The sequence below is a fragment of the Chrysemys picta genome, chromosome 1 (genome assembly GCF_011386835.1).
Source record: "Chrysemys picta bellii isolate R12L10 chromosome 1, ASM1138683v2, whole genome shotgun sequence".
NCBI classification, from domain to species: domain Eukaryota; kingdom Metazoa; phylum Chordata; order Testudines; family Emydidae; genus Chrysemys; species Chrysemys picta.
The window spans coordinates 51492314-51514243 of record NC_088791.1 but is presented as its reverse complement, the minus strand read 5'-3'; the positions used below and the strand labels follow the sequence as shown (position 1 = coordinate 51514243).

The 21930-nt window shown below is 42.6% G+C and overlaps 1 protein-coding gene across 4 annotated transcripts in view; it reads right to left on the bottom strand.

Moving 5' to 3' along the window:
* DOCK4 (dedicator of cytokinesis 4) overlaps positions 1–21930 on the bottom strand; it is a 403168-nt gene that overhangs the window by 214246 nt on the left and 166992 nt on the right. For all 4 annotated transcript variants that reach the window (XM_008162515.4, XM_042861791.2, XM_042861754.2 and 1 more), the window contains exons 7-8: positions 19818–19902; positions 15879–16030 (exon numbers count right to left, since the gene is read on the bottom strand). In XM_008162515.4, coding sequence (XP_008160737.2) covers positions 15879–16030; positions 19818–19902 — 237 coding nt within the window. The remainder of the gene's footprint in view (positions 1–15878; positions 16031–19817; positions 19903–21930) is intronic.

The following is a 21930-nucleotide window of genomic DNA, read 5'->3' as shown; positions in this document are numbered from 1 at the left end:
ATTCCTGGTTGGTCATTGGGCTTGGTGGTCACATGATCAACTAACCATGAGGAAATATTCAAATTGCTGTGTTTCTCTACCGTAAATTTCTTATTTAAATGAGATCAAAGGCACTGTTGCAACTGATGGACAGTCGTATCCTGAAATTCTTTACCACCAAATCTTGACATTATTCCTTGCCAGGCCACCTTTGTAAGAGCCAACATGCTGCTAATCACCCTTTCTAACTGCCTAAGCAATCTCTACTTGGAAAAGTAAATAAAAACAAAAAAAGTAATATTGGCCATTAAAGAATGAGTTGGTTGCAGCTAACTGACTCTCCCTCCTTTCAAAAAAATGGGAGGAAGTGATGTCAGGACATTCGACTAATGTTCCCCTCAACCTGGGGAACTAACACACCACTGGTAACAAATTCTCCAGTAGCTATCACCACATACAAACCCTTTGGAGAAGAGAATTCTCCTGGAGTTCTCCTGGAGTTGCCTCAGCCCTCTACAGAATAAGCTCCAGCGGTCTTGCACTGACCACACATGACCCTTCTGAGGATAGTCTATCCACAGCCCATCTCCTCTGCTTGCTTTCAGGAAGTGTTGTGTACTGCTATGCAGGTTTGAATCGTTCTGGTCTCCTGCATTCACAGATGGCAGTGTCTAGGACAGGGGTTGGCAACCTTCGGCACGTGGCCCATCAGGGTAATCTGCAGGCGGGCCGTGAGACATTTTGTTTACATTGACCATCCAAAGGCAGGGCCCCCCGCAGCTCCCAGTGGCCGCGGTTCACAGTTTCCAGCCAATGGGAGCTGCGGGAAGCAGCAGCCAGCAAGTCCCTGTGGCCTGTGCTGCTTCCCACACCTCCCATTGGCTGGGAATGGTGAACCGCGGCCACTGGGAGCTGTGGGGGGCCATGCCTGCGGATGGTTAATGTCAGCAAAATGTCTCGTGGCCTGCCAGCGGATTGTTCTGATGGGCCACATGCCGAAGGCTGCCGACCCCTGGTCTAGGAGCACAGGCCTCAATTCTGTAAGATATTTAAACATATGTAACTTTAAGGATAGTCTCTTTGACTCACAGGCTTAAAGGGATAAACGTGCTCAGACTTCTTGCTCAGTTGAGGCCATGGGAGGCAGTATTCTCAGCCTATAAGGATGAAAAACCCATGGGTTGCTCATGCAATTAGTGTTACTAATTGGCTCCAGCCTTAACTCACTCAGAAAAATGTATAAATTTGATTTAGTGGGATTCTTCAGGCTTTCATAGGGAGGTGAAGGACCTCAAAGTTTGGACGTTTGAACAAGGCTTTTTTGGAAATAACACACTCTTTTCCTCCAATTCCAAAATCCATGCAGCTCTTTATGTAGTACTCCACATGTTTACCTCCCTAAAAACAGATGCTGTAATGTTCTTTTATTCCCGAAATAAAAATCAGTGGTAGCAGCCCAGCCCTTGAGTAATCCTACACCAAAATATCAACACGCATGCAAAGAAGGAAACATTTTGATAAATGGACAGATTGCAGTTCATAGGTTGCAATGGATTTTCAAAAGTACTGTTTAAAAACAATTGTAAAATAGAATGAGGAAAAATGTGAAAAGATTAATTATTTATATTAATGCCACTTAAAAAGGTGAAGTTAAGAGTATTACATAGGGATAATGAAATGATAATTCTGGTTTATTCTTTTACATGGTTGAGAAAGTTATATACTTAAAGGTTACAATATACTCCCTAAGTGCACAAAAGGGAAAATGCATAATACATCTTACTCTCATTAGCCTTGGATAAATGATCTACCCCATTTGTCTATACAGTTTACGAATCTGTGCTCATCTGAGGACAATATGACATTTATAAAACAAGGGAGTTCAAGGTGATGGAAAGAGGAGGATTTATCTTTGCTCCTCATATATAGGGGTCCACAGGCAACAGTCATTTGTGGCAAGACTTTCATATCATATTGACACAGACACAAAGTATACACATCTCTACTCTTTTGAATTTCTATCTTATAATTGTTGTGTTAATAGATTACCTTATTTGGAACGAAGCTAACACCATAAGCCAAATGGTTTAGAAAAGGCATGATTAGATGGAAGCTTTGTGCCTTGTTAGCAAATGTAAGTTTTACTAACAAGAGATAAATCACTTGCATGTTCTGCTGCAATGTATCAGATGAAGTATAACATACAAAGACACAGATACTGTACAGATTTAAAGGTCAGCAAAGCAACTGGGATTTTAGGAAGGTGCTGGTGCACTGTTCTCTTGCATACTAATCTATGCTAAGAACCTAATACTTGTGATCTGAACAAACATACTTAGGGTGTGTATACTCTCTATTAACTTTTTCATTTCAGGTTTCTGAGATGATGGCAGCCTGTGTTTTAAATAAAAAAAGCAGCAGAGATCTCTAGTTAGCAATGTGTTATGAATTTAAATGTGTGTTAGCAGTTTCCACACACTACAGGTAAAAGCCTCTGAGGAAAATGGGATAAAGCAGTTATCTGGAGAGTAGATATAATTGTGTCAATCTGCACAGGGTCTTACCATCTAATTTAGGATTTTCTATAGCACTTATACCACTGTAGTATGTAAGCACTTATGGTCTGTAATTTCAAGACTGAAGAAGCCTAAAAATACTAAAAACAAGATTACCCTGCTCCCACATACAATTCAGCTTTTGATATGGTTTGCCTCAGAAAATGTTAACAACTATTTGGAAGACCCCGTTTAACACTATCTGCATGAACTTTGTACTCATTAAGTCAATCACAGCTACAAGAAACTGGCATGTGCTATTGTACATTAAACTATAGCCTTCAGGTAGCAATGTAGTACTGTTGAGAAGAAAAATGTCTATACTTCATTCATCTGATACACATATACAATTAATATGGTGTTCTACTGGGCAAACTGTATTATTCTTAAGTGCTGTACATAATTAATAATATTTAGCATTGATATAGCTATTTTCATCAGAGGATCTCAAAGCATTTAATAAAGAAGGTGTTTTAATCCCCACATTAGAGATGGGGAAACTGAGACACAGAAAAGCTAAAAGGCCTTAACAGAGGACATGCAATGAGTCAGAGACAAACCATGAACAAAACCCAGATCTCCTGTCTTCCTATCCAATGTCCTATCCACTGGAACACAGTGCCTCTCAATGACAGATATACAAAATAACTTATTTACACAAATGTTTGTCTCTCATTCTTGGCAGTAATGGAACTTTTTGATGATCAGACAAAGTTAACCAAGTCACAGTAGATAATTTATATTGTTCAGAGGGTCACCCAACTTATGACTGTATTCCTTGTTGCTTATAAAACCAATTCAAATTAAAACAGATAAGCTGCATTTTTCCAAGATCTGATTTAAAAAAATCAATGTATTTTTGACTAAAGAATCAGTCTTATCAGAGCTCCAATGTAATTGGGCCCTCTGGCTATGCTGAGGCCACACTGTTTCACAAACTACCACAGCTGGCAAGTTGCAAAAGGGGAGGAAAACACACCATCATTAGATGTCATATTTATTCAGAGAGAACTAAACGGGCAATAACCATAAAATTGTCATGGATTCCTAAGTTTGTGTAACCTGTTAAACACTTACTAGCTCTGTCATTCTGACCTAATTACAATAGAGGTTAATTTAAATGATCTGTTTGTGCTGGTATGAGGGCAAAACCTCCCTCAAACAAATCCAAATAACCACACAGCACTTAGAACCATAATGGAGGAGTGTCCATATGCAGACACATTCAAAATGCTGCATGTTTCCCATTGAAGACAATGTCGCAAGGCTAAAGGACTATCCAACTTCCCGAATATTTGCCCATCAATACTACCATCCACCGTTTTACACCAACCCAGAAGACGAACTGTTGCATTCTTTCAACCTCAGTATGTTATGCTAACAAGGTTCCAAGGCTATGTCTACACTGCCTCGCAGTTCAGACTATGGGTATTTGCACCAAAATGCTGCATTGAAATTCCCCCTTGTGGACAGTATGGGCATGAACTAAAAGGTTCCTACTTTGTATTAACATAGTCTTCTCTCTAAATAGGTCTGCATTAATTACCTGGTCTGAATAAGGCAGAACAGGGACTTGAACCTGGGACTATAACATCCCAGGTGAGCAGAGCCGGCTCTAGGTTTTTTGCCGCCCCAATCAAAAAAAATTTTGGCTGCCCCCCGTCCCAGCCCCGGCTCCTCGCCGCACCCCCCCTGGCGGCCCAGCCCTGGGCTCTTCCCCACCACCGCACCCCTGGGCTCTCCCCCACCACCGCACCCCCCTGCCTCCCCAGCCCTGGGCTCTCATCCTCCCGACCCGCACCCCCCTGCCGCCCCAGCCCTGGGCTCTCATCCTCCCGACCCGCACCCCCCTGCCGCCCCAGCCCTGGGCGCTCTCCCCCGCACCTACACACACCCTGCCGCCCCAGCTCTGGGTTCCCCCTAAACCCCCCACCATTGCCCCCCACACACACCTCCTGCCGCCCCAGCCCTGGGCTCACCGCCTGCCCCCCACCTGCACCCTCCTTCCGCTGCAGCCCTGGGTCACTGGTAACTCAGCTCCCAGGGCAGGTCATTCAGTAGGAATTTTAGATGTGCACAGAACACAGACAGGATTGGTTCCCATACGGTTACAGAACTGCAGTAAAGTGGAACAATTTTCAGCTTGTGTGATTGGAGGATATCTGGATGCATATTATAAGACTGTCCTACATAAATGAGGAAAAGTTGAGGTGCCTTTATTATTCTTTTGTTCCACTCTTTCTTTCTATGGGGAATTTGCCAATGCAATATCACTGTCTTCCTTTTAAACAAACAAACAAACAAACAAACAAACAAACAAACAAACAAAAAGGCAATGGCTGTTGAAAATAGCAATTCCAGTCCTAATAACCACTGTGAAGCATTTCTTGCTCAATTTTATCCTACTTTTTCTACAGCAAGTTACAGTGGATCAGTATATTTGATTTGGGAGAAATGAAGTAACAGCTGCCCAAACTGAGCTTGAGCACTCCTGAATTTTGAGGTGTTCAAATCTGGAAGGCAGGTGCTGGGGGGGGGGGGGGGGGGGGGGAGGGGAGGGGGCCTGTGGCTCCGCAGGGGAGCACGGCAGCATGTATGCAGCAGCATGTCTGGTGCTGCGTGAAGCCAGACATGCTGGTCTGAGTGGCACGGTAATGGGGCTGGGGGTTAGAGAAGGGGTAGGGGGTTCCGGGGGGGCAGTCAAGGGACAGAGAGCAGGGGGGGGTTGGATGGGGCGGAGGTTCGGGGGGGCAGTCAGCGGCAGGGAGAAGGGGGGGTTAGATGGGTCAGGGGTTTCGGTGGGGGCAGGCAGGGGACAGGCAGCAGTTGGATAGGCATGGGAGTCCCAGGGGTTTGTCAGGGGACAGGTAGGGGGTGGGATCCTAGGGGAGAAGTTGGGGGGGTCTCAGGAGGGGGGCAGTTGGGGACAAGGACCAGTGGGACTTAGATAGGGGTTGGGGTCCTGGGGGGCAGTTGGGGCAGGGGTCCTGAGAGGGGGTGAGGGAGCAGGAGGGTTGGATGGGTTGGGGTTTCTGTGGGGGGCAGTCGGAGGGAGTGGATGGGGGCAGGGTGGGGCCACCCTCCCTCCCCGTGGAGTGTCCTATTTTTTTGAATGTTCAAATCTGGAATCCCTACTCACAGTGCAGCTCTCCATTCACAGCAGGCTGCAGCATGAGGTCTCAGCTTCCTCACTCCCTCCCCCTCTTTCCTGTTGGTAGTGGCCAAGGGAATGCTGGGAAATGTAGTTCTTTCCCTACTCCAGGGCTGGCTCTATAGGCAGGGAGCTAACCAAGGAACTACAGCTCCCAGGGCCCCCTGTTGGTTCTCAGCTCCCATGTTGGATCCCTGCTGCCCCTGCAAATGGGCTGCCCCAAGCACGTGCTTGCTTTACTGGTGCCTAGAGCCACCCCTGCAGGTGAGTGCTTGATCCACTGGGATACGGGTTATTCTGGGGTCGCGCTCTCTTGTTTTTCACAAAAAAAGAAACTGAAAAGTCTCAGTTTCATCCCATCACAGAATGAGAAAATATGTGAAATCTCAAAAGATTTTGCAGGATGGGAAAACAATTTTCCAATCAACTGTCATGATGAGATCACTTCAAATTACTAGAAACCAGGATTCTCCTGAATTCTACTTCTAAGTTCTGACACTGAGTCCTGCTCTGACCCTGGGCAACTCAATTTACCTGTTCTTACCTCAGGCCCTCCCATCTGTAAAATGGGAAGAATTTTAGTTATCTATCTCACAGAATATGTTGGGAAAATTAATATTCTACTATTTGTTAAGTTGTTTGAAGATGACAAGTGCTATATAAATGCAAACTTTTGTTATCAGTGATTTGACAATATTTCCTTATAAAACACAACATACAAAAAGAACGATTGATTAAAAGTACTGACTCAAGACTAGAAAAACAAAGTAGTACAAGCCAGAAGTTATGGAGAATCAATATAGTTTTAATTTCATTCTCCTGCTGGGTCCAGGGTGTGTGCGCACATGAACTGTTTTATGAACAATGAATCAGGCTAGGCCCTGAGAAGCCACCCATTATCTCAGGACACATTTAGCTGTTAAGATTTGAATCCCATAAACGTATATGTTGACAACCACAGTACTGAAATGAGACAACTCAAAAAAAATTACCAAAATTTCAACATTGATAAAATAAAAATAATTTCCACAGTATATACAGTATACAATATACATTCAGTATCGCACCCTTTATCCAGGTACTCTCGTAAGTGCTTTGTAAACATTCTGTATCTAAATCCAAAGAGAGACTATATATACACTCTGCAGAAGGGCATCATCTTCATGAGGTGATTTCCTATTTATTCATGGGGGATTGATTCTGTTCCCAAATGAAGACAATGACTAAAGCTCTACCATTATTCTCTCTGTCCATTGTTTGGTTTGGCTTGCTTGCTAGGGTACACTTGTGTCAGTGAGAATCTCTCAGCCCTGCCATGGGAACAACCCCTCATCCCCTTTCATAGTGCAAAGAGTAGATTGTAAATCTGGTCTGCTTCTGACAATACTGTGAGGAAAATTAAACTTCACTATGGCCAGAGGACAACTCTTTCTTGCACCTTAATATGAAACTCAGTTTATTAAACCATCCTTTTTCCAATATTACTAAGTTTGTTTGTTTTTTTATTTTCAAAGCATAGAAATGTTACAGAGATATCATGAATCACTTCAATATCCCCAAAGGAAAGAAAGAAGCTAACATCGAACCCTTCCAGCACTATTCTGAAACTTAAAGGTCTTACCTACTGTGAATTAGAAAATCAGCAGTTGTGAATTTTGCAGAAATGACATGATCACAACAAGATCAAAATATCAAAATGTAACAAAGTCTAAGATTATATACCCTTTCTGTTTATGTCAAAATGCTTAAAAAATGTGCAAATAACTAATACTGTAGCTCGTAAAACACAACTCACTTTGTGGAAAAAATAAGGCAATATCAACCTGAGTTACTTTCTAGTGGGACAATGTATTTCCCCCCTTAGTAAAATGCAACAAAAAATTCAGTTTAATTATGCATCAATAAAATTTTAGGAACAATGGGGAGTATTTGTTGTCCTGCTCAGATGACACAAAGGGAGTGGAAACAAACTGCATTGCTCCAACTGGGGATTTCCAGTGTGCATAGAGCTGACATAGTCAGTTCTTCTGCCACTGCCTTCTAAAGCCCCAATGTAGTGCGCATATCAAGGGAGGAAAGGGAATGTATAGCTGCAGCATGCTACGTTCCATCTATTCTCAGCTGGAAGATGGCCCCTTGCGGACTGATGCTAGTTGGCCTAGTTAAGAGCAACCTGGAACCTTGCAGACTAGAGGCTGCTCTAAGCTACTCTAGGTTGCAGCAGGGCAGAGAAGAGAGGAGCTGAAATCAACTCCCTAAATTCCCACTCATCCTTGCTGTGCTCAGCAAATCTCTGCCACCATACAGAATCTAGCCCAACGAATGTCCTTTAATCAAATTTACTCAAAGTTTGAGTAAATGAAACTTCTGATATATCATTTTCTACATTTTGTGTAGGGAGAAAATATTTTATAAAAAAATCAAGTGTTCCATAGAAAAAGGGCAAACCCCTTCTGTTAAACTTTAAAGGCATTTCTTTTCTCTGACTACTTTTTTAAACTGGTATTTCAATTACATACAGTCTGTCAAATCTTGAGGTTATGAGAAAAAATACAGTCATATTGCAAACCATATGAAAGGGAGTTAGGTGCTGCATGAATGACAAAAGAGTCGCGGAATGAAACTGAACATAAGAACAACCATACTGGGTCAGATCAAAGGTCCATCTAGCCCAATAGCCTGTCTTCCTACAATGGCCAATGCCAGGTGCTTCAGAGGGAATGAACAGAACAGGTAATCAGCAAGTGATCCATTCCCGGTCACCCATTCCCAGCTTCTAGCAAACAGAGGCTAGGGACACCATCCCTGCCAATAGCCATTGATGGACCTATGCTCCATGAACTTACCTAGTTCTTTTTTGAACCCTGTTATAGTCTATATACTGCCATTAGTAAACCCATTTCTCTTCTATTTTCCCTCCACATGCACTTCATACTTAAGAGATTAGCGCAGATCATGTCTCTGATGACAGATCAATGTACTTTGTTAATGTACTTTTTATTACTACTAAGTTCACTGAACTCACAACTTCTGAGTAATTGGTCCCAATCTGCAAAAAACTTACACTTCAGCAAGTAATCCCCCTGAAATCAGTGGGACTATTTATATGAGTAAAGCTAAGCACATGCCTAAGTGTTCATAGTGTTCTTTACTTAAGATTGTAAAATGATACTTAAAATCTACTGAAGTTTGTAAAAAAAAAAAAAAAATTAAAATGCTTTCTCAACTTCACTATCATTAAATAGTATGACTAAACAACTACCAACCAATGTCTCCCTATAATTTCTTACTTACAATTTGTATAAAATAGTACTTTTTTCAAAATGCTATCATATATTTACTCATTACTCTGAAATTGATTAATGAGTAGCAGTTAGTTAACACAAGGTGCACAGGCTGCTACTAACAAGAAAATTAAAGGCATTAGTGGAATTAAACTGTACTATAACCGCTACCTCCTGATAAATGGGCTCTCCTTTTGTTCATAATACTTTGTTTTTGACAGAGAAGGCATCAGTGCTGTGCATCTGTAGTTTTCATTCCATTGTACAGATCATGTGGTTCTAATGCTTTCTGGAGGGTAGTAGTGGCTAAGACACTGTCCTTACCCACCTCATATAATAATGATGGGGATTCTTCCTTCATACAGTCCCACTGAATTATTTATTTACAGCAGAAAGCATCTTCCGTTCCTACCAAATTCACACACACATCTATTATGAACAAAAGGAGAGCCCATTTATCAGGAGGAAGCGGTTATAGTACAGTTTAATTCCACTAATGCCTTTAATGTCTTTTAACTCAATAAGCAGCAACGCCCTGCAAGTACTGCCATTTCCACAGCTATGAAAATAATTTCTCAAACACCCCGAATAGTTTGGTGTTTTGTCTTAAGGAATATTTACAAAAGTGTTTTCAGCTGTGACAAAAAGCACATCTCTACAGCTGCTACTCACTCCAGTTTCACAAGGCTTTTGATATTTCTATACAGCTGTCACTTAATGATATTAATTTGTGCTACTCATCAAAATAGCAAATCCTGAGAGGTTCCAATTCCCTTGATTTTGAATTTTAATACAATTTAAAAAACAAAAATAACTCCACAGCCCTAGCAAAACAGCAACAAATATATAATGGATGTGTTGCAAACAGATCTACAGGACAGAAATTTGTACACACATGGGGTGCCATAGTCTTCAGTTGTCTGGGGGATCTCTCTCAGTTTTTAGATACAAATTCCTTTATCTGACTATTATAGGTAAGGTTTTTGGAAAGTTTATGTTGTACTGCTTTTACTGTCAAGTCCTGAGAGTCTTTATTGGCTCTCTGAAGCCCTCCAATAGGTCCTGATCATTTTAAGTTTGTCAAGTTTCATTCTACAGAGGCAGAGATGTGAAAACATGCAGTGCAGCACAGGTGTGAAAATAAGCCTGCTGCAGTCTATTCTTCACAAGAAAACTGGTGATCAAGGTGAGACCTGTATAATTTCAGCAAGACTTTGCAACTTCTTTGTAAGAATGATTATTTGTTTTGTCTACTGGTATTTTATTTTGAGACCTCTGCACCTTACTCTCAGTACATTTTCTGAAAGATTACTGTATAATGTGATGTAATGGAAAAATCCACATTTTTGTTGGAATTCAGAAAGTAGCTATAAACACAAGTGAGGCTAATGCTGTAGAAATCCACTTTGAATTAAAGTCCTGGATCGTGCATGTTCTCATCCTGCCATTCCTAATCAAAGATCTTTTCTTTCTTGTTTCAAGGAATTAAAATTATAAATCTAGTTCCTTAACTACTGTAGTGGTATCTAGAGGAGGTTGATCAGAATTGATTCCACTGTTTTTTCTCTAATACAACACGACTTGCACAAAGAAGCCCTGAATTAGACAGACACCTTAGGTGAAACATTATGAAACACCTGGCAGACATGGTTCAGGTCTACAAGCACATCATACCATTCTTCTACGCAAATAATGAATGTGTAGGACCTGTGTTTCCTATAAGCTGCGCAGTCACGCGGCCATCCAGGAGTGAATCAAGCGCCATGCACTCCATTAGCAGAGCCGGGGGGAGAGAGGCAGGTGCTGATGTCAGGGTGTCCCCCTCCCCCTTGTCCATGTATCCCATATCTGCAGAGCTGGGGAGGGGGACAGGGCTCAGGAGCAGGAGAGCTATAGCGGTCTGAGGTCTGAACGAGCCTGGTGAGTGAGTGCCTTAAAGAGACAGTGTACAGTCTCCCATAGACTTCCCCAGCAGCTAACGCACACACACACTCTCTCTCACACACACACACAGTCTCTCTCTCTCTCACACACACAGTCTGTGTGTGTCTCTCTTACACACACACACTTTCACACTCACCTCCCAACACATACTTCTATTATTGTTGTTGTTGTTACTTCTTGGTACTTCCTGCAATTCACATATATTCTCTGTAATTTTATTCTTTCAAAGTGTGTTATTTTAGTTTTTGACTGGTCTATGCATTTCCTAATTTTTATTTCTCTCTTGTACTTAAATTTAATTCTTGGAGTAGTGAATTCTAAAATGCCTAACCTGTCCTGGCTGAAGTAATTATCCCTATGATAACTTTTTAAAAGTATATACTATATCTAGGTTTTTTGTTTCTACTAGTGGCGCACATCCACACATTAACTCAATATTGGTGCACATAACAAAATTCATTCTGCACATGGATGGAAAAAAAATTAGAGGGAACATTGTGTAGGACTGATATTTCATTTACCAATTTGGCAACATCTACAAGGAGTTCATGCTCTACTGGTTTCAATATTTTCAGCATTCTTTAGTAGTGCATCTCAAAAAATGCTTCAGTGCATAGGAAACTGCTTTCACAGAGTTCATCCTGCTTTCCCACCATGCTCCGGGAAGCTATTTTGGAGTCATGGCAACATGCTTTAAGATTTGCCAGTGAGGTGATGAGAAAGCACCGAGATTGTAAAGCTACTCTAAATAGCTATAGAGCAGGGGTCCCCAACGCGGTGCCCACAGGCGCCATGGTGCCCGCTGGGGCATCCATATGCACCCGCCTACTGGCCGCTGGAAAAGCAGCCACCGAAATGCCGCCGAGAAGCGATAACGTCAAGAAGCGCTACCGCCGAAATGCCGCCGAATTTCGGCAGCATTTTGGCGGCGACACCTCTTGATGCTGCTGCTTCATGGCGGCATTTTGGCGGCGACGCCTCTTGACGTCGCCGCTTCACGGCAGCATTTCGGCGGCTGCTTGTCCGGCAGCCATGATCCTCAGCGGCTAGTCATCCGGCACCTGCCCCATGAAAAAGGTTGGGGACCACTGCTATAGAGCAACTTCACAATTTCTGAGGAATGGACTGTCAATAACAACCTGGTTCAGATCATGGCAGGCACATGGGTTGCAGATAATCCTAGAAGTTGTGCATGCTCACACAAAAGCATTTCAGTTTCTTGCTTTTCATACTACTACTGCCATACCCTTGCCTTCAGCAGTCCTAAATGTCCAAATTATGCTCCTTCAAGTTCTGAAGCTCTCTCTCAATTAACCCTTCACCTTTTCTGCCATTTACTGGAATTAATTCCAGAAAATATTCCTTGATGCCTCCTGCTCACAGATGGCCACAATTCTCAATACGACAGTGAACTGTTTTAGGTGACTAATGTCAGATGTGCCGTCTAGGATTACATAATAGTACCTAGCAGTTTTGATCCTAGTAACAGATGTTTGTGCGATTTCACTAGCAACAAGAATCAATTTATTCTGGGTGGTTTTCCTCCAAAATAGCGGGCAGACATCTCCTTGCCCTTTTTCTACCAAAAATAGTCAGATGTCATTTTGTCAAATTCTGTAATGATTTCCACTTGATCCAAAACATTCCCTCGGCCATGAATGAAAAGATTCTCACAGATATCATATAACACAATTTGCATTCACACTACTAACATCCTATTAATGATCCCATACCAGTGACTTATTTAACTCTTTGTGAGGTCTTGTGCCATCTTACCTAAGATTTGTCTACCCTGAGGTCTGGTCTCAAAATTCCTTCTCTGCAGAAAGACATTTCCCACTTCCATCCTACACTCAGTCTGTACCCAGGAGAGCAGGAAGCATTTCATGATTCACATCCCAAAAGTCCTCGACACACTTCCTATCAGACCAGACCCTTGAGACTCTTCCCCACTGGGCTCCCCTCCCTATGCTCACATATGTTGAGTGTGGACAAAATGCAGCATGATCCTATCCCCCCCATTATCTTCTCTCCTGTCCAGAAGAGTGCAGAGGAGGGGGGAGCACTGTACAACACTTTCATGGCTCTACCCCCATCTCTTGCTCCTCCCCATCTTGCCCACAACACAATAGTGTTGTTCCACCCCTTCCCCTTCTCTCGTGTCCTTCTGAGAAACATACAGCACAAGCTTGCTGTCTTCTGGGGCCCAGCACTACCAGTATTGGTGCAACTCACGATCCAGATTCAAAAGGTGACTAAAAAACAAAACATAGGGAATTAAAATATATGAGCCCCTCAAAACCATAGAAGTCAGTTTTGCAAGTGGAAGGGTCACAGTGATGAGCAAGGAGGATGACTTTAGAAGCTGTATTTTGTATGAACTGGAAAGGGATGGCATGGCTATTAAGGAGTCCCCAGCAGGTTACAGTAATCAAAACAGGAGATAAGGGCCTGGACAGAATTTAGGCTGTCTGAACATAAAGCAAATGGATCTTAGAAACATTATGGAGGAAGCGGCAGCAAAATACGGATGCAACCTGAATGTTGGAAGAGAAGGAGCAGCTAAAAAATGACCTCCACGTTACAAAGTAAATACTCACTATATGTGCAAACGTGCACGTGGGGGCACACACCTCCATCCTCTCACACAAAAACAAAATAATATTTGAAAAAAGTGAAGAACTTGGTGGATAAAAGAAATATTAATTTGAAACTACGATGGTATTACAGAGGTTACTAATGCTCCTCTAATCACCAAGGCTATCCTATACCTGTTTCTGAAAGTATAACTAAGGGCTTGTCTACACAGTGGGGTGCTGCGCACTACAGGGCTGTGATTTCTAAACAGCACTAACATGTTGTGCATTAATTAGTCCGAGAATCAACTAGGGCAGTGGTTCTCAACCAGAGATCTGGGGCCCGCTGGGGGGTGCCGCGAGCAAGTTTCACAGGTGTGACATGTTGGATCACAGAACCCCCCTTGGAAGCTGCCACCTGATGTGACAAGACTACTTCTGCCCCTGCTTTCCTGCCCCGTCAGCTTAGGACTTCAGTGCCCTGCCTGGTTTGAGCCAGACTCGCTAACCTGCTGCAAACGCAGACCCAGGTCTGAATCACATCCCCAAACAGCTGCAGGCTTACCTGAAAGCAGCTTACAAAAGTGTTCTTGTCTTTAACACTCAGATGCCCAATTCCCAATGGGGTCTAAACCCAAATAAATCCATTTTATCCTGTATAAAGCTTATGCAGGGTAAACTCAAACTGTTCACCCTCTATAACACGGATAGAGAGATATGCACAGCTGTTTGCCCACCCAGGTATTAACACATACTCTGGGTTAATTAATAAGTAAAAAGTGATTTTATTAAATACGGAAAGTGGGATTTAAGTGGTTCCAAGTAGTGACGGACAGAACAAAGTAAGTCACCAAGCAAAATAAAATAAAACATGCAAATCTATGTCTAATCAAACTGAATACAGATAATCTCACCTTTAGAGATGCTTCAGTAAGTTTTTTCCTCAGACTGGACACCTTCCAGCTCTTGTTCCAGCTCAGGTGGTAGCTAGGGGATTCCTCATGAGGGACCCCTCTTTCTTTTCTTCCACCCATTTATATATCTTTTGCATAAGGCAGGAATCCTTTGTTCCTCTGGGTTCCCACCCAATGGAAAAACACTAGGTTAAAGATGGATTCCAGTTCAGGTGACATGATCACATGTCACTGTAAGACCCTAAGCCTTCATTCCTCCCAGTCTGACTCACAGGAAGACTTGCCTGCAAACAGAGCCATCCAGAGTCAATTGTCCTGGTTGATGGGAGCCATCAAGATTCCAAACCACTAATTAATGTCTCACACTTTGCATAATTACAGTAGGCCCTCAGAGTTATATTTCATATTTCTAGTTTCAGATACAAGAGTGATACATTTATACAAATACAATGACCACACTCAGTAGATTATAAACTTTGTAATGATATCTTACAAGAGACCTTTTGCATGAAGCATATTCCAGTTACATTATATTCACTCATTAATTAGCATATTTTTATAAAATCATATAGAGTGCAACGTCATAACGTCCACCAAGCAGGGCCAGCATTAGACTTATTGGGACCCAGGGCAGAAAGCCGAAGCCCCACCACATGGGGCTGAAGCCCAGGGCCCTTAGCTCTGCCACCTGGGACTGAAGCTAAAGCTTTAGTAATGTAGCTTTGCGGGGGCCACTGTGGCATGGGGCCCCAGGCAGTTGCCCTGCTGGTTACCCCCTAATGCTGGCCCTGGCTTTTATATGCAAAAATCCAATTATTGTGACACACGTGGGCCGAGTTTTTATAGCATGGTGGGGGAGAGGGGGCCTCAGAAAGAAAAAGGTTGGGAACCCTTGAACTAGGGAACCTTTAGTGCACATCAGCAAGGTGTATATGGACCAATTAATGTGTAACGCATAGGTGCCAACTTTCTCTGGCACCGGTGGGAGCTCGCGCCTCCCCTTCCAACCCCTTCCCCAAAGTCCCCGCCACAACTCCGCCCCGTCCCTGTCCCTATTGGATCCCTTCCCCAAATCCCTGCCTCTTCCCCCAGCATGCCGCATTCCCCCTCCTCTTTACCCCGCGCTGGGAGGGAGGGGAAACAAGTAGGACGCGGCGGCGCGCTCGCAGAGGAGGTGGAGGCGAGCTGGAGCAGGGTGAGGGGGCGGGGCCACGGGGAACTGCTGGTGGGTGCTCAGCACCCACTGATTTTTCTCCGTGGGTGCTCTGGAGGTGGAGCACCCACGGAGTCGGCACCTATGGTGTAATGCATCACAGAACTTTAGAAATCATACTCCCATAGTCAGCATTACCACACTGTGTAGACAAGTCCTAAACGTATCACTAGCTCCATCATGTAAGATGCATGGAACACACTAATCTAAGTCCTTCTAAACTGTGGTTTTGAAATATTTACATGAAAATTGATGTTATTACCTGATTGGTCGATTCTCTTTACTATCAAACAGTGAGAAGATGACTTCCAATTCCTCTCCCAGATTGGAGCACATCAGACTCTTCATCTGCACAAAAAGATGGTGGCTGCTTGCTGGGATAGGAGTGTCTTTCTTTCGATGACGATGCTCCATCTACATATTAGTATCAACAACAACCACATCTATCAGCACGTTCAAATATTTATAAAAAAGCCTAATACATTAAACATAGCACTAGTTAAAAATTCTAAATGTGGGGGTAATTTCTTAATCCCAAACCCCTCATTTTAGATGTAGCACCTGTTCTGCAATGAGCCAACTGATTTTCATCTATTTCCCAGATAAGAGGAATAAGGTGCTGGCATGACTTAATCAGGGTTACCCATTGGCTCAATTGGGACTGTTAGAATCCATTAACCCCAACCTTCCAGCTCCTTCTTCTAACCACCAGAACCCAAAACCACCTTAGGCAGGTATGTACCCACGCTTTATTTAAAATCTGGTTTAAAGAATTGCTCCTGAAAAAGCTTTAAAATAAACTATACAGTTGCTTTGTAGTTATTATTCTAAAACCGAAAAGTTCACTTCCACATAGTATAATCTGTGCCAGACTGCTCTGTAGGTCAGTTGCTTTTTCCCTTAATAACCTCATTTATCAGTTTATAGTTTGACCATTTTAATGGAACCCGGGATCAAAAAAAAAAAAAATCAAATAGTACTATTTCTGTCTCTTAGCATTTAAAATTACGGTTTTTTTTTAAAATCAAAATGTGACACTTAATCCTCAATGTAAGCTAACATCTTTTGCTTTTCTCCTTTTTTTATTTTTAAAATTTACATTGCTTAGCTGCTCACTAATTTTAGTAAGGTTGCCCACGTTAGCGATATCTAATTTTATTTCTTTTATTCTTCTTATCTAATTTAGCTAATCTTATGAAGTAATCAGCGTTTTTCCACTTAATTGTATTTTTCATTTTTCTTCACTTGATTAATTTCCTTTCCACATAATTAGAAAAATATTTCATATTAAGTGTCCAAACATGTAATCTGTAATACTACGTACAGTTTTGAACTTTGAGAAAGACTAACCCAGTGTTTTCAACACATAACCCAAATACTTAACTGACACCACAATGAAACAGGTGATCTGTAATGTCAAGTCAAATGATGATCAGAATATATAGTAAAAAAATAATATTAGCAAATGTAAATATGTCAGCTCACATTTATATGGGCCCAATCTTCTCATCTGTGCTTTATTCTATGGGCCATGTTAATTATTCAAATACATTTGTGTTAACAAGAGTAAAACTTAGTTTAAAAAAAGTTTTTAAACTTAAGCAGATAAGTTCTATATTACTGTAGCAATTTAACATTACCATAGGTCATATCCAAATCCTACTGAAGTCAATTGGAGTCTTTCCATTCACTTCAATGGAGTTTGTATGGATCAGGCCCCTTAAAAAATAATTATAATTTCCCATAAAATAAAATGGATCATTCTGTGTACAGAGAAGCCAAAAGGAGAGTTGTCTCATACAGCTTTATTGACATCCATGTTATTATATTAGCTGAAGAGACCCCACAACCAATATGATTAAGAGTGACAATACTCATACAATGGATATATTATTACAATTCCATTAATCTTTGCATAGCCTAATGCAACTAAGGGCCCAGTTACAGTATTAAAGAAAGCATCTCATATGCTTTTACTCATGATTAAGCTTTTATGGAACCATTCCAGAACTGTAATGGTTTCACTGATGATATATCAAATCCACATAACATGCGGAGCACGCGCACACACGTACATATATTGTCAGTGGAAAGTTTAACTCAAAGGAAAGTATCTTTCAGAGCTACAGATGCATCAAAATAGCCCCAAAGAAATTTCTGATATCAAGACAAATTCCAATATGTTATCAATAGAAATATACTGACCCAGACATTAGAATTTTTTTTAAATTTTGAACTGTCATAGGACACAGGGGGTGCATAGGGTTTTAGAGAGATCCTCTGGGAGTGATATCTACATAACAGTTCACCAAAGGGTGGAATGTGAAATCTCTACTGAGTGCCAATAGCCCACTGGTCATCATGATCATTGTGAAATGTATATACAGATAATATTTAAGGAGTTATGTATCTATACTAAAAATTATGTTCTTAAGGTCCTGGAATTAAGGTAGTCACCAGGAAGTGACACACCTTGGAAATGTTCCTTTCAGACAGGAGGTAACGGACAACTATCTCCCTGTCTGGACTTTTGTGTATTATATGCCTCACAATGCATACTGCATACGGAGCCAGGGTGGGCTGAGAGATTGCGAAATCTACAAGAGACAAAATTTACAGGAATAAACCAACAGCAAGGGATGGGGTATCCGGTTTATGAATAAAAACAAAGGAATGTGTTTTTTCTTGGAGTGCAAGGGGACACACAGAGTCCTTGGAGGAGACAAACTGACAAGAGTGTTTACTCATGAAAACAGGGTCACAGCCAGCCAGGCTATAAAGCACTGCAAGGATTTTGGGTGAGCATTACTCTACAAGACACAAGAGCAAGGGTCAGCACCACCATGTTGTGTGACGGACACTTGACAAAATTACTGGACTTAGTGATGGACATTGGAGGGGCAGCGGGAAGGCTCTGTGATGAGGCAGGGGGGTTGGGTGTGGGAGGGGGTACAGGCTCTGGGCTGGGGGTGCGGGTTCTGGGGTGGGGCCAGAAATGAGGGGTTCAAGGTGCGGGAGAGGGCTCTGGGCTGGAGCAGGGGGGTGGGATGTGTGTGTGAGGGTGAGAGGGCTTCAGCTGGGGGTGCAGGCTCTCATGTGGGTCCGTGGATGAGGGATTTGGGGTACAGGAGGCGGCTCTGGGCTGGGACTGAAGGTTTGGAGTGCCGGAAGGGGCTCCAGGCTGGGGCAGGGTGTTGGGGTGGGGAGAGGGATGAGGGCTCCAGCTGGGGGTGCAGGCTCTGGGGTGGGGCTGAGGGATTTGGGGTGTAGGAGGGTGCTCCAGGTTGGGACCAAGGCGTTCAGAGGGTGGGAGTGGAATCAGGGCTGGGGCAGGGTGGTGGTGGTTATGCAGGCTCCATGGAGCGCTTACCTCAAGCAGCTCCCAGAAGCAACGCCATGTCCCCCCTCCGGCTCCTACGTAGAGGCACGGCCAGGCAGCTCTGCGCACTGCCCCATCCGCATGTGCTGCCCCCGCAGCTCCGATTAGCCACGGTTCCTAGCCAATGGGCAGGAGCCACGGAGTCAGCACTCGGGGAGGGGGAACGTAGGCAGCGTGCAGAGCCGCCTGGCCATCCCTCCATCAGCAACAGCAGGGACGGGGACCTGCTTGCGGGGACCCGCCCATGAGCGCCCTCCACGGATCTCAAAATTTTTACCGTGGACACTTGTATCTGTATACGGACACCCCTGCACAAGAGGTCTTATCTTGTTAATTAAGTCTCAAGTCTAGAATGCAGGTTATGATTTTATTTATTATGTAACCATTTGTTTCCAATATTTCTATTTGCTACTACTTGAATCTCTAGTTTTGGTAAATAAACTTATACTTTATTTCACTATAAACATATCTAAGTGCTTTGATATGTTTATAACAGGGCAGTGATCTGAAGTGGAACTGGTAAGCTGGCACATACTGCTTCTTTGGAAGCAGTGAATCTGTAAATACTGCAAGTGTCCAACAGACCAGGGGCAGGATGCTCCAGGTACACACTTGGAGGGCTCAAGCGCTGGAGTGTGCCAATTGCTAACCTGTGGAGTGACAGCAGGGCCTGCATAGGCCTAGAGGGGAGTCCTTGTGTTGCCCATGTCCAGTGGATTTGGGAAGCTGACCCCAGCAGGCACAGACAAGGCTTCCTCATGCTAAGGGTAAGAGGTAGCAAGGGCTCTCAACCCTGGGTGCCCCGGGAAAGAATCTACTTACCAGCCTATAGAGTTCTGTAATACTGATCTCGTCAGGATCCACCATAGCATATTCTTTTCTTGGAACCAAGTCTAGCCCCAATTGCCTGTAAAGGAGAATATGGAAATAATGGAGACACATTCCAGGGCACATGAAAAAATTATATTTAAGGACTCTCTTACTTTCCTTATTTGCTTGTGCATATTTTGAACTCATTGTTTCCCTCTATATTAGAATTTTGATGGAAACAGTGTGTCTAATATTGTGCATGTTAATTGGTGTCATGCCTGGATTCCAACCGGCCACTAATATTTTTTACAAACCATTTTGTCTAGGTACCTAATTAATTATAAGTTCATTGATAACTTCTCCCTCCCTTTTGCTGTGTAACATTTACACTGGGATATGTTCCATCACAGCTTTTAGTATTACATAATATTGTTAATTTATATTTCATGCCTCCAGCCCGACTCTTGTGCAGACAGCACACTTTGAGGTGACTTGTAATGTCCAGTTAGATGGAAACCTAAATAGACAGTAAAAAGAAAAAAATCCAGCGGATGTGAAAGCATCAGCTCCTTTTTATATAGACCCAACTTTATCAACTGCACTTGAATTTCTGGACTTTATTAAATAATGAAGCACACTTGCGTTAACAGAAGTAAAATGTAGCAGAAGCTTATTTTTGTCACTAATGTAAGAAGTTAAGACATTGAATACACACATGGTGCAGATGTGCTGAATTAAGGTAATGACATTTTAAACAGTCAGGACAGCTGCACTTCAAAATATTAGAAAACTCTTGAAAAAGAGAATCTCTTGTGTAAGCAGGAACAGGTGAGCATTCAAAGTAAGTCAGGGCTGTGTCCCTCCGATTAGCATAAAATTCTTAGCACACAGTTCTTTAACTATTTTTTGTTATAGGGCTCCTCAAAGCTTCTGATAGTTGAAGATGCACCTACAAATTCAATGATTTACAGCATAGTTGTCGGAGATTTCTGTGTTTAATCAGGACAGAGTCATTGTGGATAGTTCTCTGAAAACGTTCACTCAATGTGCAGCGGCAGTCAAAAAAGCAAACAGAATGTTGGGAATCATTAAGAAAGGGATAGATAATAAGACAGAAAATATCATATCGCCTCTATATAAATCCATGGTATGCCCACATCTTGAATACCGTGTGAAGATGCGGTCACCCCATCTCAAAAAAGATATATTGGAATTGGAAAAGGTATGAGGAGGGCAAAAAAATGATTAGGGGTATGGAACAGCTGCCATATGAGGAGAGATGAATAAGACTGGGACTTTTCAGTTTGGAAAAGAGATGACTAAGGGGGAATATGATAGCGGTCTAGAAAATCATGACTGGTGAGGAGAAATTAAATAAGGAAGTATTATTTACTCCTTCTCATAACACAAGAATAACGGGTCACCAAATAAAATAAATAGGCAGCATGTTTAAAACAAAAAAAGGAAGTATTTTTTCACACAACGCACAGTCAACCTGTGCAACTCTTTGCAAGAGGATATTGTGAAAGTCAAGACTATAACAGGGTTTAGATAAATACATGGGACGGGCAGGGATGGTGTGTGTGTGTGTGTGGGGGGGGGGGGATTGTTAGTGCCAATTTGCTCCTCAATCCCCCACTTGGCTCACGCCCATGTGGGCTTTAAGGCACTAGGAGGGGCTAAGCTCCAGCATATCTGGGCACAAGCTCTCTCTCCTCCTTCTCCCAGTCCTCCTCCTCCTGAGATGGGAAAAAGCAATGTAACACTGACAAACAGCTGACGTGCCGTCTTCTTAGCAGTGTCTAATGGTGGGTCCGTGGTGAAATTTGGGGCTTGATGCAAACATTTTTAAAAACTAATTAAAAAAAATGAATTTGTCACACTCGGTTCGTGGAAATGGAACACAAGGGAGCTGAAGTAGAGAGAGAGGGGATGATGAGAATAAAAATAAAGGCTGAAATATAATTGAGTAGGGGAGGGAAGAATTAAAAATTATTTTGTTTTACAGGTTTTTCACATTTAAAATACTCCTTGACACAAACTGCGTCACACACCACTCAGTTTTTCAGAGTAGCAGCTGTGTTAATCTGTATCCGCAAAAAGAACAGGAGTACTTGTGGCACCT